This window comes from Myotis nattereri, assembly GCF_964212035.1.
Source record: "Myotis nattereri genome assembly, chromosome: 16".
Taxonomy (NCBI): Eukaryota; Metazoa; Chordata; class Mammalia; order Chiroptera; family Vespertilionidae; genus Myotis; species Myotis nattereri.
In genome coordinates, this window is record NC_138091.1 from 21,413,962 (window position 1) to 21,432,221 (window position 18,260).

The window sequence follows — 18,260 nt, forward strand, 5'->3', positions numbered from 1 at the left end:
TTCATAGAAACGTAGGTTTATTTCGATAGAGACATGCTGAATACAAAGGGCTGAAATAAATGAGTAATTGTTAGCATAAAATAATAGAACCTTTTAATAAAAATTAATATTTTTTCTTGAACATTAACTTACCAGACACTGAATAACTGCACAAGTTAATAAGCGTAACTCAAATAAACCTGTTTTTCTTGTTCTCCGAAAGCAAAATATTTCGTGTTGCGCACACCAAACAAGTCAGCCCAAGACTGGATGACATGGCAGTTGGCTGCTAAAATATTCGCTGGTAGAATTAGTGGAGAGAAATGGTGCACCTGCATGTAAGGCGCGTAAGGGAAATGAATGCAACTTGATTATAGTAATCAGTCATTAGCGAACGTTGTAGTTTGTTATTAATAACTAGAGGCCCAATGCATGAAATTCATGCAAGAGTAGGCCTTCCTTCCCCTGGCTGCCTGCACCGGCTCCCCTCTAGCACCCAGGACCCTGGGCTTCCCTCTGGGCCACCAACAGGCACCCGGGACCCGGGCTTCCTTTGCAGCCCTGGCTTCATCCGGAAGGATGTCCAGTCTAATTATCATATTATGCTTTTATTATTATAGATAATGTATAACCGGATATTGTAAAAATTAAGTTATGAAATTTTTATTAAAACGTTTCTTACATACCATCATATTGGCTGGGCCACTAAAATATTCGTTGTGGGCCACATGTGGCCCGTGAGCCATGAGTTTGACATGCTTGCTCTATACAGCTATTTATGTGTGATATATTAGGCAATTCAAGTGGGTGTTCAGTATTGCCTGGCTGCCATAGAGCTTGTACAACATTTTGAATCTTATTAATCTGTTTTACTTCTTTTTCTCCACCCCACAGTCTTAATTTTAAAGATCCCGAAGCAGTCAGAGCTCTGACTTGTACTCTCCTAAGGGAAGATTTTGGACTTTCTATTGATATTCCATTGGAGAGACTAATTCCCACAGTTCCCTTGAGACTCAACTATATTCATTGGGTAGAAGATCTGATTGGTCATCATGACTCTGACAAAAGTACTCTCCGAAGAGGAATTGACATAGGTATGTGGTTTCAAATTCTTCTTTTGACTACATGTAAGTCTTATAAAATTTTCAAGGTTGAATTCTTTATAAACTTCTCATGTATTATGTGAAAGAACCTGACTATGGATATTACTGCTCTCATTTGCTACATGTGGGCTTTTCTGCCATTAATTCCTTTTGAGCACCAAATAGGGAGCAAATGGGTAAGAGAGGCAAAATGGGTGAGGCTCTTGTTTTCTTAGCTTTTCAGATTACCATGTTGGTATCTGTGTCTACTGGGTATTTTTACTCTGAATTATTTGATATTAGTAACAGAATCTCCATATTGTGATTTTTGTGATAATGGCCAGTTGATAAAAGATTGTGTAGGTCTGAATACTTTCAAGAACCTCTTAGTTATTTGTAGAGTATTTAATACAGAAATTAAAGATGGGGAAAATCATGAGTCAAAGTAAGATATTCTCTTAATTGCAAATATCTACAATGGAGAAAACTGTTCAATTTGATTCATTTAGGAGAGCAAGTGGATATACAAAAGGAAATGAAGCCAAGGTATATTTAGCAATTATAAATGTATTATATGTTTTTAATGGCTAACGTTTTTATGTTTCTCCCATGATGGCATTTAAAAATTTTTTTAATCCTCACCTAGGATATTTTTTCCATTGATTTCTAGAGAGAGTGGAAGGGAGGAAGGAAGAGGGGGAAGAGAGAAAAAAACATCAACGTGAGAGAGACACATCCATTGGTTGCCTCCTGCACACACCCCTACCGGGGCTGGGGAACCTGCAACCCGAGGTACGTGCACTTGACCAGGAATTGAACCCAAGACCCTTTGGCATTTTATATTAAGGAAGAACAGTCTCAGCCATTTTAAGTCAACAAACGAGAGTGCATGACCAAAGAGATAATCTTACCTGACAATCACCTATTTTAGTACTACTCCATGCATGTACTGCTTATCCACAGTGAGAGTAATTCCAAAACTATTTCCCGTAAAGAGATTTTCAACTTTTCCTTCTGAATGGCTGATTTCTACAGTGCCATTTAAAAAATAACATACCATGAGTCAAGAGAAAGACAGGTTTTTAAGAATCTCTTTTTAAAAAGATAGTTAAACAAAAAAAGAGATAGTTATATTTTAACTTGGAAAAATAATATATAGAACTTGAATAATTTAAAAAAGAAAAGGAAAGATCTGATTATATTACTAAATACTGTCAGGAACAACTAATACCTGTTTATGCGAACCATTGAAACTTATTTTACTCTTTCTTCTTTTAGTCACTACATGAGGTCCTAGGGCTGATGCTCTAACCATCGAGCCAAAACAGCCAGGGTTGTTGTTGTGTTTTTAATTTTTAACTACACATTCACTTACCTGATTGATTAATGTCTTTCTCTACCATTAGCTTGCAAAGTGCAGAGCCTGTTACCTTTTTGCTTACTATAATAACCAAGGACTAAAAACGGTCTGTTGCCTAGTAGTAGGTATCCAGTTAATAATTCATTGGATATTGATAAGTGATTCTTTCAACTTTAAAAAATCTGAACACCCCATATAAGCTAAGCCCTATATAAAAATAATGGGGTTTAACAAAAGCTTCTGCCCTTTTATGTTCATGGCTGATGGGTTATAGAAAGCTTAAAAAGCTTGAGAGCCTATTTGGTACTAATTTATTTTAATTATGCCCTAAACCTTCTAAAATAACACTTGGGGATATAGGAGGTTAATGGATTTTAGCTTTTCATAAGGGGCACTGGTGCTGAAATCACATTCATTCTAATTAGGATTCTATATAAATTCTTCCCCCAGACTCCATCAGTTTGCTCTAATTCCATGATTATACACTTTCCATTTTTATTTATCGTTACAAGATTTTTTTACCATTTAAGAATGTCATTCAGCTTTCTGAGGGGATTAGGGTTTTAAGAACTGAGAAACTTGATTTTTTTGGCCAAGGACAGGACTTTTACCTCGTTATTGTTGGGCAACTAAAGGAAAGTGGGTTTTTTTGTTTGTTGTTTTGTTTTTGCTTTTAAATAAAATTGAAATATGAAGAGAGAGACAGTTGTATGAGAATCAAGAGCTTGGGGATGTATGTGGTCTGAATTTTTTTCCCCCGGCAGAGCTGAAAGTGCTGCTTGAAATTTCTTATTCTGCATGACTCTCTTACCACAGTGGCTAGAAGGGGTAATAAATAACTGTGGCTTCTGAGAGGAGCTTGAGGACCCTTTACCATCCTTTCCCTCACCACATCACATGTCCCCAAGGAGGTGTTGGTCCAGAAGCATCAGGGCCTGGATGTTATTCAGTAAACATGATAGGAAGTTAGCAATCACTGTGACTGTCAAAAGAGCTTAAATGTTCTGGCCATCAGTTTTCGTGTTTTTTTACTAGACTGTACAAAATACTTAATGAGGAAGCTGTAAGATGAGCCTGGGTTTCCTCTGGGTTAGGAGGAGTTCTAGCCTCCACTCTTCCTGTGCCAGGATATGACCAGAGGAAAACAGGCCTGGAGTGGCTGGTATGGGCTAACTTCTTAGGCCTTTGGGAGAAACACTGGCTTTTTTTTTCTCTTTAAGATCTTATTGGCCAAGATTAGTCAGTGGTTGTAAAAGCAGTATTTGAGATTAGTGTATAGTTAGAAGTTCTACATACAAATTTAGGACCAAACCCTGGGTGTCAAAGAATTATCTTTGCCTGGAATATTTGCCTATGAATGTCCCCTTGAAATTTTGGTGGTCAAGCCAGTGATTGATGTGTTTTTTGTTTTTATAAGATGTATTTTTTTTAAATATATTTTTATTGATTTCAGAGAGGAAGGGCGAAGGAGAGAGAGATAAACATCAATGATGAGAAAGAATCATTGATTGGCTGCCTCCTGCACGCCCCACACAGGGGATCGAGCTTGCAACCCTGACCTGTGCCTTGATCGGGAATTGAATCGTGACCTCCTGGTTCATAGGTTGATACTCAACAACTGAGCCATGTCGGCTGGGCGATGTTTTTGATCTGGATCAAATATGTTTCCATGTCTCCATATCTAAGATATAAATTTTCTCTTTAAATTTTTACCCCCTTTTAATTCTGGTTTCCTTCAAGTAACAATTCACAGATATGTGGGGAACTGGGGGAGGGGGTTAACACATTGTTTGCTGGTAGTTTTTATCTTGCGCTAATAGGTGGCGGGGCCATTTTTGCAGTTGAATAGATTGATTACCATTATACCTGGAAGTACATACATAATTCACCATTGTATGTGTTAGAGACCCAAATTTTGTCCTTTGGAATTCGTATATCTGCATGTTAGCATCCCTTTAGAGCAATAAAAAAGTATAAAAATAAACGTATTTATACGTTACCCGCATTCTACCGCTAGTCTATAAAAAACGTATTAATACGTGTCCCGCGCTCTACTACCAGTCAACGTAAAACGTATAAATACGTTTCCCGCATACAATGTGTTAATATAAAATTTCTGTGCCTTACATAATTTTTTCTACTTTTGGGGAATAGGGTGTGCATTCATCTATTTTAGTACTGTGGTGATTTAACAATTAGCATTGATTTCTTTTAAGAAAATAAAGATTTGTGTGAGATTTTAAATGAAGAGATTTTATAAAGCAAATTAAATTGTTTTGACAATTTTCAGTTAATCAGTCATGTATTCCTTTATCACCAGCCAATTATACATACTTCATTTTACATACAACAAACATACAAAAAAGAGGTTAGTAAGATTTCTATCCTCTAAGAAATTTGAATCTAATTATGGGATAAGACTAACACATGAAATAACTAGTGGCTCGGTGCACGATTCATGCACATTGAAAGGAAATTAATTAGAAGAAATATTTTAATATTGCTATTTGTCCTTTCTCTATAATAGAAGTGTCAAATTCACGATCGACAATGGCAGATCGAAACACACACATGCGATTGGCACCAGCAAGAGCTTTATATGTATCCCGCATGTGCGAGTCAATGTTTATTTTTAAATTGCCATTGTGCGTCATATGTACTGGCCAGTTGAATGATCGGATGGACAGACGGTTGGTTACTTAGCCTTTTATATTTATAGACTAGAGAACCCAGAAGCCACTGTCAAGGCTATAAGAATTCTAAGAATGGTGTTTTTGCTTATTATTCTCTCCCTAAGGTATATGCAATGTGTTTTGAATTTTTATTTTATTAGGTACTGGAGCATCCTGCATCTATCCTTTACTTGGAAGTACCTTAAATGGCTGGTATTTTCTTGCAACAGAAGTAGATGATATGTGCTTCAACTATGCAAAGAAAAATGTGGAACAGAATAACTTATCTGATCTTATAAAAGGTTAGCTCTACAGAATAAATATTCCTTTTAAGCTTTATTTTATTAACCTGTTTTTCTAATTTAACACATCTCATTCTTTTGCTTTAATATACAAACTTTGGTAATTTAAAAAATCTGGTACATTGTAATTGAATTTACTGTTTTGTTATCAGAATTAATTCAGAAAGAGGTATAGTAAATACAATCAAGCCTCATAATCTGTGGATTCTGTATTTGTGAATTTTCTACTTGCTAAAATTTGCCTACATGGGGTTATTTTTAACTCCAAAATCAATACTTGTGGTTTGGTGGTTATCCATAGACATGTGCAGAGCAGCAAAAAAATTTGGGTCACCCAACATGCATGTTCCCAGCTGAAGTTGAACAAGGTGATTCTCTGAGTTTCAGCTCTCAGACTGTAAACAAGTGTCCTTTTCATGGTCTGTTCAGTGCCATTTTCTTTGCACTTTTGTGCTTTTTCTTGGTGATTTTATTGTTTAAAATGGCCCTAAACATAGTGCTTAAGTCAGTGGTTCTCACCCTTCTGGCCCTTTAAATACAGTTCCTCATGTTGTGATCCAACCATAAAATTACTTTTGTTGCTACTTCGTAACTGTAATGTTGCTGCTGTTATGAATCGTAATGTAAATATCTGATATGCAGGATGGTCTTAGGCGACCCCTGTGAAAGGGTTGTTGACCGCCAAAGGAGTCGCGACCCACAGGTTGAGAACCGCTGGCTTAAGTGCTATCTAGTGTTCCTGAGTGCAAGAAGGCTGTGATATGCCTTGCAGAGAAAATACGTGTGTTAGATAAGCTTCGTTCAGACATGAGTTATAGTGCTATTGACCATGAGTTCAGTGTTAATGAATCAACAATATATATTAAATAAAGTACCTTTAAACAGAAACATAAAATAGGATATGTATTGATTGATTGATGAAAATGTTGGACCTAACCTACCCTGTATTTCTCCCCAGAGCCAATAGTTCAGTATTCACTAATTCAGTGGTTATGATGACTTTATAAAACATAAATATATGTTCAGATACTGCAAATAATAGAATCAACTGTATATGAAGTAACCTGGTAACCAAGATTTTATTTATTTTTAAAAAATATTTTTATTGATTTTAGAGAAGAATGGAGAGGGAGAGAGAGAAACATTAATGATGAGAATCATTGACCGGCTGCCTCCTGCATGCCCCCTACTGGGGACCAACTTCAAAACCTGGCCCGTGCCATGACCGGGAATAGAACTGTGACTCTGGTTCATAGGTCAATGCTCAAACATTGAGCCACACCAGCCGGGTGTTTTTTATTTTGTTTTATTTTTTTATTTTATTTGTTTTAAATATATTTTATTGATTTTTTTACAGAGAGGAAGGGAGAGGGATAGAGAGTTAGAAACATCGATCAGCTGCCTCCTGCACTCTCCCTACTGGGGTTGTGCCCGCAACCAAGGTACATGCCCTTGACCAGAATCGAACCTGGGACCCTTGAGTCCGCAGACTGATGCTCTATCCACTGAACCAAACTGGTTAGGGCTATTTTGTTTTATTTTTATTAATCACCAAGATTTTAAAAGTAAGAAAACCCCACTGTTGATTAAAATACACCATCTTTTTTTAATTTCAGTACATGGAACTCTGTTACAAATAGTTGAATTCCCTTAATAATCCATTACTTTTTACGTTTGTGCTTATCCTATATAATAAAAGCATAATATGCAAATTGACCAAACCGCGAATAACCATTTGGCAGGGGGCGGGGCCAGCTAGCAGGTGGCGCCAAGCCAGCCAAGGCATGTGCCAGTGGGCAGAGGGAGGGGACCATGATGGGGAGAGGTGGCAGTGACCAGCGGCAGCGGAGGGGGGATGAGGGAGGGGGCGGGGCTGTGCCGGACTGATTGGCTGCCCGGTTGCCTTCTGCAGAGGGAGGATGATGGGGGTGGCGCTGTACCCTGATCACCTGCCTAGTCGCCTCCTTGCAGAGGGAGGCCAGCAGTGGTGGATTGATGGGGGCAGCACCATCACCTGATCACCTACCCCTGATCACCTGCCTGGTTGCCTCCCACAGAGGGAGGCTGGCAGCGGCAGCAGTGGGCCTAAGCCATCAATAGGACATCCCCTGAGGGCTCCCGAACTGTGAGAGGGCATAGGCCAGGCTGAGGGACCCCCCCCACCCCAGTACACAAATTTTTGTGCACCGGGCCTCTAGTTTTATATATAAAGGGCTGGTGTTTATTTGTGTTCTTGATTTATTTAAGAGACTCTCATAAAGAGATTCCACAAAGTCAACTTATTATTGTAAGGGGAGATACTGAAGCCTGTATTACTGGCTTCTCCTAGAGCAAATAATTCAGGAGATGGAACAAGGACGAAGCCATATTTTTATGACCGAGCCTCAGAAGTGACATCCTGTCTGTCACTTCATCATATTCTATTCAATAAAAACGAGTCAGTGAGTGCAACGTATACTTAAGGAGAGGGAAATCAAACTCCACCTTTTGAAGGGACTATTGTCACAGAATTTGTGGACATATTTGAAAACTACCACAGCATTAATATTGGTTAACAGTCCTATTTTTTTCCCTAGTTGTAAAAGTACCACAGAAGACACTTCTGATGGATGCTCTTAAAGAAGAATCTGAGATAATCTATGACTTTTGCATGTGCAATCCTCCCTTTTTTGCCAATCAGTTGGAAGCCAAGGTAAAATATCCTCTCCTTTAAAGTAATTGAATATTTATCTAAGTTTACCGTGCTTGCAAAAATAAGAGCAAAGAACAGCTTTTGTTTTGGAAGCTGTATCTGAATGCTTTTGTAATCAAGCACCTGAAAACCCAATTCAGATTGACTTTTAACAAGAAAGAAAATTTATTGGCTTATATATCTGAGAAATCCAGCAGTAGTGTCGACTTTAGGAATAATTTGATCAAGGGGATCATAATAGTATCAAAGCTAAGGCTCAGTTTTTCCAGGTTTCTCTTGGCTCTGACCTCGCCCTTGGTTGTTTTTGTTCTTAGTCTGCTTTACTTGTGGCAGAGTAATATTTGCAGAGGGGGAGAGAGTGGGGAGAGAGCTCTTTTCGTCCCCAGACCATTACACTTTTGGGTTTCTTCTGATTGGACCAATTTAGGTCACAATATAGTCCTGCATTGGGTTTATTGCCTTCGGGGGGAGCTTAACTGTTTTTACTGCCACCTATCATTTGATAGTAAACAAATATCCAATTTAATCTTTCTGACTTCAAATGAAAAATATATTTGCTTATGAATATGGAAAGATACATTGAATTAAAAACAAAGAACCTAATAAAAACAGTACTATAAAATACGTATTTAACCTATTTTCTTTCATCTAGTATTTATTTTTGTATTATTTAATTATTGTGTTATTTTTCCATATGAACAACTGTAAACCTCCTTTTGCCTCACTTAACACTTGTTATTATTTATCTTAATTATGGCCATCCTAGTGGGTATTAAGTGGTATCTCATTTTAATTTTGCTGTGCATTTCTCTGATAGCTAATGATATTGAAAATTTTTTCATGTGCTTATTGGCCGTTTGTGTATCTCCTTTGGAGAAATAACTATTCAGATCCTTTGCCCATTAAAAAATTGGGTTATTTTTTTATTATTGTAAGAATTCTTTGTGTATTCTAGATACAAGTCTCTTATTAGATATATTATTTGAAAAATATCCTTCCATTCTTTGGCTTGTCTTTCTTTTTAAGTATATTTGTATTGATTTCTGAAAGGAAGGGAGAGGGAGAGAGCGATAGAAACATCAATGATGTGAGAGAATCATTGATTGGCTGCCTCCTGCACGCCCCCTACTGGGAATTGAGCCTGCAACCTGGTCATGGACCCTTTACTGGAATTGAACCCAGAACCCTTCAGTCTGCAGACCGACACTCTATCAACAGAGCCAAACTGGCTAGGGCCTTTTTTACTTTCTTTTTTTGTTTCCTTTATTTTTATTATTTTTTCCCTTTTTTTTATTGTTTAAAGTATTACACATATTAGTACATATATCTCCTTTTTTTCCCCCTATTGACCTTCCCCCAGGCTCCCCTACCCCCTGTCGCATGCCCTCATCTCGCCCCCCCCCCCCCAGTGTCTTGTGTCCATTGGTTGTGCTTATATGCATGCATACAAGACCTTCGGTTGATCTTTTTCCCCCCCTCCACAACACTCCCCAGCCTTCCTGCTGTAATTTGACAGTCTGTTCGATGCTTTCCTTTTTTACTTTCTTGATGGTGTCCTTTGCAGATCAAAAGTTTTTAATGTTTAGGCAGTCGAGTTTATCTATTTTGTTGTTTTTGTTGTTGCTTGTGCTTTTGAAACCATTTAAGAAACCATTGCTTAAGCTAAGATCATGAAGATGTATTGTTATGTTTTCTTCTAAGAGTTTTAGCTTTTATATTAGACCTTAGATCCATTTGAGTTATTTTTTTTTAATATGGTCTGAGGTGTAGGAGTGAATTAAATTTAAAAAGTAAAATCACGAAAGTACTAGAAGAAAACAAATATTTATCTAATCTTTGGTTGGAATATTTGCTATACTGATATCAAGACAGAAAACATAAAGAAAAAGTGACAGAATTGAGTACATAAAAAGGTAAAATTTTTGTATGTCTAATCACAAAGATGGAAGGTAAAAGATTCTAGGAAGGAATATTTGCATGAATGCAGTTTTTAAAATGTAGTATTGGAATGATTATATGATTTTTAAATCCAAAAGCTAGCATGGCATTTGAAATTAAAATTTTGCCTAAGCATTCTTATTTAGAACTAGATTACAGTCAAAGATTTGGTCTTAAGGTGTAAAATTTTTTACCAGGGTTTTTTGTTGTTGTTCAGGGAGTAAACTCTCGAAATTCTCGAAGACCTCCACCTAGTTCGGTAAATACAGGAGGTATCACAGAGATCATGGCAGAAGGAGGCGAATTAGAGTTTGTTAAAAGGATCATCCATGACAGTTTACAACTTAAAAAAAGATTGCGGTAAGTTGGTTATTACAATATGGGAATATTTTCCTCCTGTGTAATTCCAAAGGAAACCATGTCACTTAGAGTAAATGTAATCACAGTTTTCTAAAGAACAAACAAAAATTGAAAAGGTAGCACATCTAACAGTATGCAGAGACCGTGTTTCTAAGGATGCTCTCATGCCTTTAATTGATTTGTTTTTCCTGTAGTCATCTATACTACATGGATAGAAAGGAAGAAAATACCATATGATTGCATTGCTTTTATTTCGATACTGTGATGGAATAAAACAGATTCAAATATGGCTTTTGATTAGAAAACAGATGGGTTCAAATCTGCCCCATGAACCAGATAAATTTGTTGCTTAGTCCTTGAAGCAATTATATTCTTGGAATCAAGTCTCCCAAACAATGACAGATGTGAGGATATTGAGCTATCAAGAATTTAATGATGGGAAACTGAGATGACTAACCAGTTCCAGAGGAGAGTTAAGGCTATTCCTTTTTAAAAGCTAATTATTTAGGGCAACACACCTGTTATTAAACAGCATAAGGTACTCAAAAAGAGCTATTTGTCTCACTTGAATTCTCACCCTGCTAAGTGTTGTTGAAATGATGGATAACGCACTAGTTCAAAACTAAAAGGTTTTCAACCCTAGAATTTAGCTTTGGGACATAGAGAAGTTTTTGTTTTTTTTTAAATTGTGGTAAAATGTACATAACAAAATTTAACATCTTAACCGTTTTAAAAGTGTACAGTTCAGTAGTGTTAAGTACATTCATATTGTTGTGCAACTAATCTCCAGAACTCTTTCTTCTTGGAAAAGTAAAACTCTACACACAAACAACAACTTCCCATTCCTCTCTCCTCCCAGCCTCTGGCAACCAGCATTCTACTTTTGATCTCTATGAATTTGACTATTCTAGGTACCTTATATAAATAGAATCAGATAGTTTTTGTCCTTTTGTGACTGGCTTCTTTCACTTAGCATCATGTCCTCAGTGTCCATCCATGTTATAGAGTGTGTCAGAATTTCCTTTTTTAAAAAAAATATATTTTTACTGATTTCAGAGGGGAAGGGAGAGAGAGATAGAAACATCAATGGGAGAGAGAATCATTGATTGGCTGCTTCCTGCACGCCCCACACTGGAGATCGAGCCTGCAACCCAGGCGTGTGCCCTGACCAGGAATTGAGCTGTGACTTCCTGGTTGATAGGTCGGTGCTCAACCATTGAGCCACACTGGCTGGATTTTTTTTTTTTTTTAAATTTCCTTTTTAAGGCTGAATAATATCCCATTGTATGTATATACTATTTTTTTTATTCCATTCATCTGTTGATGGGCAGTTGGGTTGCTTTGGCTATTGTGGATAATGTTATTATGAACAGGGTGTTCAAATATCTCTTAATTCCCTGCTTTCACTTCCTTTGGGTATATTCCCAGAAGTGGAATTGCTGGATAGGGAAAAATTTTTTTCTTTTTTACTTTTTAGGATTTATAGGTATTTAAAGTGGCTTATTTTAGTAGAAGGCCAATTTCTTTTCTTTTTTAAAAATAGATTTTTATTGATTTCAGAGAGGAAGGAAGAAGGAGAGAGAAACAGAAACATCAATAATGAGAGAGAATCTTTGATTGGCTGTCTTCCTGCATTCCCTACACTGGGGATGGAGCCTGAAATCCGGGCATGTGCCCTGACTGGGAATTGAACTGTGAACTCCTGGTTCATAGGTTCAGCCACTGAGCCATGTCTGCCGAGCTAAAAGGCCAGTTTCAAAATCAGATATCCTGATTTGTTAAATGTGAGTTTATTTAAATATTTATGAAAAGCAACTGGATTATTGGATGGTCTGTTATAGAAATTTATACATTATTAAAGCCAAAAGTTAATAAATTGTTTTTTTAAATTGATTTATTAAAAGATCCATGAGGGTATGTAGAAAAAAGAGACTTAAGTAATACTGAGCATTGGGAAGAGTCTGAGTAAGTAAAATAGACTTAAAGAAAGGTAGCAGAGTCTGAAACTCATGAAAAGAGGTAAGCAGGGCCATGTGGCCATTTCAGTATTTGTTATCTTTAGAGGGGACTGGTGCTAACCAGGAAAATGGGGAAGGTTATTTTCAGGAGGCTTTTAACCAGTCTATCATTATTATTCCCAAAGTCTCATTTGACCTACAAAAATACATTGTAAAGGAACACCATTCTTAGGGAGAGAAATTGGTCAGTATGTTTCAAGTCTGCCTATACCTGGCTCTGGTAGCCCCCAAATTGAATGAAAGGTATACATTTGCTAGGAAGGGTAACTTGCTAGAGCTTGTCATGTCTCTAGAGAGTTGACTATTTTGAGGTTGGTGTCACCTTATCTGGTTATGCTTTATTAAAAATGGGGTTCACGCCCTGACTGGTTTGGCTCAGTGGGTAGAGCGTCGACCTGCGGACTGGGGGGGTCCCAGGTTCGATTCCAGTCAGGGGCATGTACCTTGGTTGCGGGCACATCCCAGTGGGGAGTGTGCAGGAGGCAGCTGATCAATGCTTCTCTCTCGTCGATGTTTCTGGCTCTCTACCCCTCTCCCTTCCTCTCTGTAAAAAAATCAATAAAATATATTTAAAAATAAATAAATAAATAAATAAAAACAGGGTTCAGCAGTCTTGTCTGCTGTTAGGACTCTGGCAAGTTGAGAGGAGGAATGATAATAGGAAGAATAGAGGAAATGAAGTGCTTTTGTTTTTGTTTTGTTAATCCTCACCAGAGGATATTTTTTCTATTGATTTTTATTCTATTTTTAAAAATATATTTTTATTGATTTCAGAGAGGAAGGGAGAGAGAGATAGAAACTTCAGTGATGAGAGGAAATCATTGATTGGCTGCCTCCTGCACGCCCCCCACTGGGGACCAAGCCCGCAACCCGGGCATGTGCCCCTGACCGGAATCGAACCCAGGAACCTTGAGTCCGCAAGCCGATGCTCTATACACTGAGCCAAACTGGCCAGGGCTCCAATGATTTTGAGAGAGTGGAAGGGAGAGGGGAGGAGAAGGATACATCAATTGGTTGTCTCCTGCATGCACCCCAAAGGGGCTAGGAATCAAACTTGTAACCCAGGTGTATGCCCTTGACCAGGAAGAGAACCTGAGACCCTCAGATGTACAGGCTGATGCTCTAACCATTTAACAACACAAGCCACGGCATGAAGTGCTTTTTTTAAAAAAACAAAAATAGAGCAATGTTTCTTGAAAGTATTTGAAAATATTGTTTATAATTTCACATGGTACCATGACAACTTTCACTTGTACATATTACCTGTTCATGTCCTCCCTCACATTTTTATAGTTGATATGTTTATACTGCTATGCAATTCTCACATTTTAGAATGTTGTGGAAGCTGCATATTTTTTTTTGTTCTTTTTTTTATTTTATTTATTGCTTAAAGTATTACTAAGGGTATTACATATGTGTCCATTTTATCCCCCCGCCCTAGACAGTCCCCTAGCCTCCCCTATCCCCCAATGTCTTATGTCCACTGGTTATGCTTATATGCATGCATACAAGTCCTTTAGTTGATCTCTTACCCCCCTACCTCCTGCCCCCCAACCCTCCCCGGCCTTCCCGCTGCAGTTTGACAATCTGTTTGAGGCAGCTCTGCCTCTGTATCTATTATTGTTCAAAAGTTTATAATGGTCTCTATTATCCATGAATGAGTGAGATCATGTGGTATTTTTCCTTCATTGACTGGCTTATTTCACTTAGCATAATGGAAGCTGCATATTTTTAAGCTCTGAAAAGTAAGGGATTAAAACAAGTATTTTAACCCATCTGCTTCTTATCCCTCTAATTTATTTTCTTTTAGTTAGTAAAGTGCAGAACTAAGCAGAATTTGTAACATTATGGGGTGAAATAAGTTCAATTTATTAGGCTGATCTCAGTGATGGCACTCAAGATACCTCACCTGTAGCAACTGCAGTTTTGTTTTGTATCTTAAGGAATTTTGCAGTTGGAAGGGTCTTGGGAGGTATATTCAGCCTCCTAGTTGTACAGATTAGAGACTTGGGACTTATACTAGTATGTCCTGATTCTGGTCCAGTCCTCTTTCCACCACCCATACAGTCTCTGCACCCAGCCTGCAATTGGACTTCTAGTTAGACAGCCTTCTCTTTATTTTAATTGGTATAATTTACATATAACATTATTAGACAGCCCCTCTATCATTGATGATTTGCAGGTGCCTGTCATCCTTTCACTTTTTGTACCTATAATTTGAGCTTACTAGCATTTTATTTTTTAGACACTCACTCTACTAACTTTTTAAATAAATTAGCAGACTTTATCAGACTTCTCATGGCCTGAATTCACTCTGTCATTGGTTAGTCAGTCTATATAGTTCATGCCCTTTATGGCAATGATTTTACAATTTTTCCAGAAATCAAAGATCTGTATCTAACACTTCCAACTTAATATTGCTTTCACCCAAGCTCCCTCTTTTTGCTTTTTCCTTTTCATTCTCTACCCCCTGCCAGATGATGGATACTTCTTATATTTCGGTATAATCCACATATTTGGTGATGGGCAATAAATTTAATAGTCTGGACCTTTGAAATGTGATTCTTTGACTTATATTTTAATTTTGTTTTCTCACTGGTAAAATCGGGTAACAATAAATACCTCAAAGGGTAGTCATAGAATTAAATGAGTATATATTTGGTATAATTACTAATAATGAATATTAAATACCATTATTTTAACTCTTGACTGTTTTAGGACTCCAGTAGATTTAAATGCTAAGGTCCATGGTGTAGAAAGGAAATGTTACAACTACTTTATTATTTCATGTTAATGTAGAGTTTTCCCTCCTTTTCTGGTTTTTAGACTAGGTGCTAGTGTAAGTTATAGGGTGCTCTAAGTAATAGTGCAGGGAACAATTGTAGATTTTATAACAGCTGAAAGACTGTCCAGTTCTACTGTGAACTTTGACTTGCCTTTATAAAAGGGTAAGCCACTTTATTTTCCTTGTCTATAAGATTGGTGGGATACCTTTTATGGTACTAAATGTCAGAAGAACATAGGAGCCAGCTCAAACCAAATATAGGACAATATGAGTTCAGAATGAATAATGACAATAATGCCTTATAAGTCACTGCATAAAATAAGCAAGTAAAATGCATCAGGGGAATAGAGGAAATGTTCTTCATTACAGTAGAATGCCAACTAATAAATGTAGAAGGAATAATAAAGTTAGAAAAATCATTTTGTTATCGTTATAGTAATAATTGATTTGTGGAAGAATCAACAATGAAAAATTTGAAGAGTAACAGGACATTTACATAGTTTCAAAGCATCTCCCCACAGATTACTTATAATTACAAAGAGAAATATGGTAGCTTTACAGTGGAGAAAGCTGGGGGAATACCTGTTTGACCAGGTGATCACCTCCTGATGTGAGGTACCTAGAAGGGCACAGCAGCACCTCTCTGCTCATATATGTATGTACACGTATATAATTATAACCTGAATCTAACTATGAGGAAACGTTAAACCACCTCAAGGAATTTTGTAAGACAGCTCTTCAAAAATATTAAGGTTGTGAAAGTAAAAAATAGACCTAAACTGTTTCAGATTGAGAGACTAAAAAGACTTGCCATGTAAATGAAATGCATGATCCTAGATTGGGTCTTGCATCAAGGGAGACATTACTGGGATAATTAGTGAAATTTGAATATAGACTGTGTTCCAGATAATAATGTATGAGTATTAAATTTTCTCAATTTGATCATTGTTTTGTGGTTATAAAAGAAAATGTCCTTGTTTTGAAAAATGTTTCTGACTTTCAATCCCTTTCCCTTCCTCTGGAAAAGAATCAATAAAATATATTTTAAAAAAATAAATAAATAAAATAAAAAATGTATATGCCAAAATATTTAGGATTAAAGGGACACAATGATGTCTGTTGCTCAGTCTCAAATGGCTTAGAAAAAGACACACACAGAGCAAGCAAATGGAGGAAAATGTTAATTGGTGAATCTGGGTGAAGAATATACTGGAATCATTTGTACTAATCTTGCAACTCCTGTACATTTGAAATTATTTCAAAATACTTTTTCTTTTCCTTTTTTAAAAGAGCTTGACCTTCAGTAGGGGGCATGCAGGAGGCAGCTGAACAATGTTTCTCTCTCATTGATGTTTCTATCTATCTATCTCCCTTCCTTCCTCTCTCTCTAAAGTCAATAAAAACAATAGCAGCATTATTTATAATAACTAAGATCTGGAAACAGCCCAAATGCCCATCAATTGATGAATGGATTAAAAAATGTACATTTACACTATGGAATACTATGCAGCTGTAAAAAGGAAAGATCTCTTAACCTTTGAGACAGCATGGAGGGACCTGGAGAGTATTATGCTAAGTGAAATAAGCCAGTTAGAGAAAGACAAGTATATGATCTCACTTATATTTGGAATCTAGTGAACAGAATAAACTGATGAACAACAAATATCCAGAGACATTGAAGTATGCAATGGACATGTGTATTTCAGAGGGAGGGGGGTGGGGTGGGCAGGAAGAGATTAACCAGTGAACTTATATGCATATATGCATAGCTCACGGATGAACAAACAATAGTTGGGGAAGGCCTGGAGAGGGGGAGGGAGTGGGGTAGAGGTAGTCAATGGGGGAGAAAGGGGAACATTTATAATACTTTCAACAATAAAGATAAAATTTTTTAAAAAGTAATTTTTAAAAAAATATGTTTTTATTGATTTGAGAGAGAATGAGAGGAAGGGAGAAGGGAGAGAGAGAAACATTGATGAGAGGGAAACATCTATCAGCTGCCTCCTACACACACCCTTACTGGGGATTGAGCCCACAACCCCGGCATGTGCCCTGACCAGGTATGGCACCTGCGACGCCTTGGTGCACAGGACCATGCTCAGCTGAATGAACCACACTGGCCAGGGCTCAGAATACTTTTTTTGACACCTGCTGTTTCAGAGGAATTGCTAAATTCTATAAAGAGTAGAATGCTACTTTCATCATTAAAATAGTATAATGGGGTCAAAGTCTCTTGGGTAACTAGATCTTTCTTTTGTTCATTTTTTTTTTCCTACTTGCATTTTGATTAGTTGTCACAGGATGCCTGTTGAGAGTAGCTAGGATCTATTAGAATTTTTAATACACCCAGTTACCTCTGTTTTTTCTATAATTCTTAACTGTTGCACAAAACAGTTAAGTGTATTGATGAGAGTAAATCTTAAAATATTTGTAGCGTAGTATTCACCTTACACCAAGGATTTACTTAAATTTTGGCGCTTTTTTTTTTTTAAGCATGGTTATACAACCTGTTTTTTTTTTTAATTTATTTTTAAAATATATCTATTGATTTCAGAGAGGAAAGGAGAGGTAGAGAGAGACAGAAACATCACTAAGAGACAATCATTGATCAGCTGCCTCCTGAAGACCCCACACTGGGGATCAAGCCCGCAACCAGGGCATGTGCCCTGATCGGAAATCAAACCGTGACTTCTTGGCTCATAGGTCCACGCTCAACCACTGAGCCACGCTGGCCAGCCGGGCATTATTGGCTTTTCTTCATCTCCTGAGGAAATTTATAGTATCTTTGGCCTCTGTTTTAGCCTGTTTCTTGGCTTCTGGTGACTGTGATCTAATCTGTTAAGGAATGTTAATTTAAAAAGAAAGGTGTTAATTAACCTATTGTATACATTACTTTGTGAGTACTAATTGCTCTTAATTTATTTTTCTTCATCTTGTTCCTGACATACCAAAGGCTTTTAAATTCATTTTTATTCTCCATTTATACACTGTCTTAAAGGGAGCATATTCTTTTTCGTCCAAACATTTTAAAACCACCAAATGAAATTGATTATGCTCTAGGTAAATTTACCC

The 18,260-nt window shown here is 37.1% G+C and overlaps 1 protein-coding gene across 1 annotated transcript in view; it reads left to right on the forward strand.

Moving 5' to 3' along the window:
* METTL16 (methyltransferase 16, RNA N6-adenosine) overlaps positions 1–18,260 on the forward strand; it is a 66,767-nt gene that overhangs the window by 20,000 nt on the left and 28,507 nt on the right. Inside the window, exons 3-6 of the mRNA XM_081109364.1 lie at positions 874–1,073; positions 5,255–5,395; positions 7,972–8,087; positions 10,243–10,385. Of these exons, the coding sequence (XP_080965490.1) occupies positions 874–1,073; positions 5,255–5,395; positions 7,972–8,087; positions 10,243–10,385 (600 nt within the window). The remainder of the gene's footprint in view (positions 1–873; positions 1,074–5,254; positions 5,396–7,971; positions 8,088–10,242; positions 10,386–18,260) is intronic.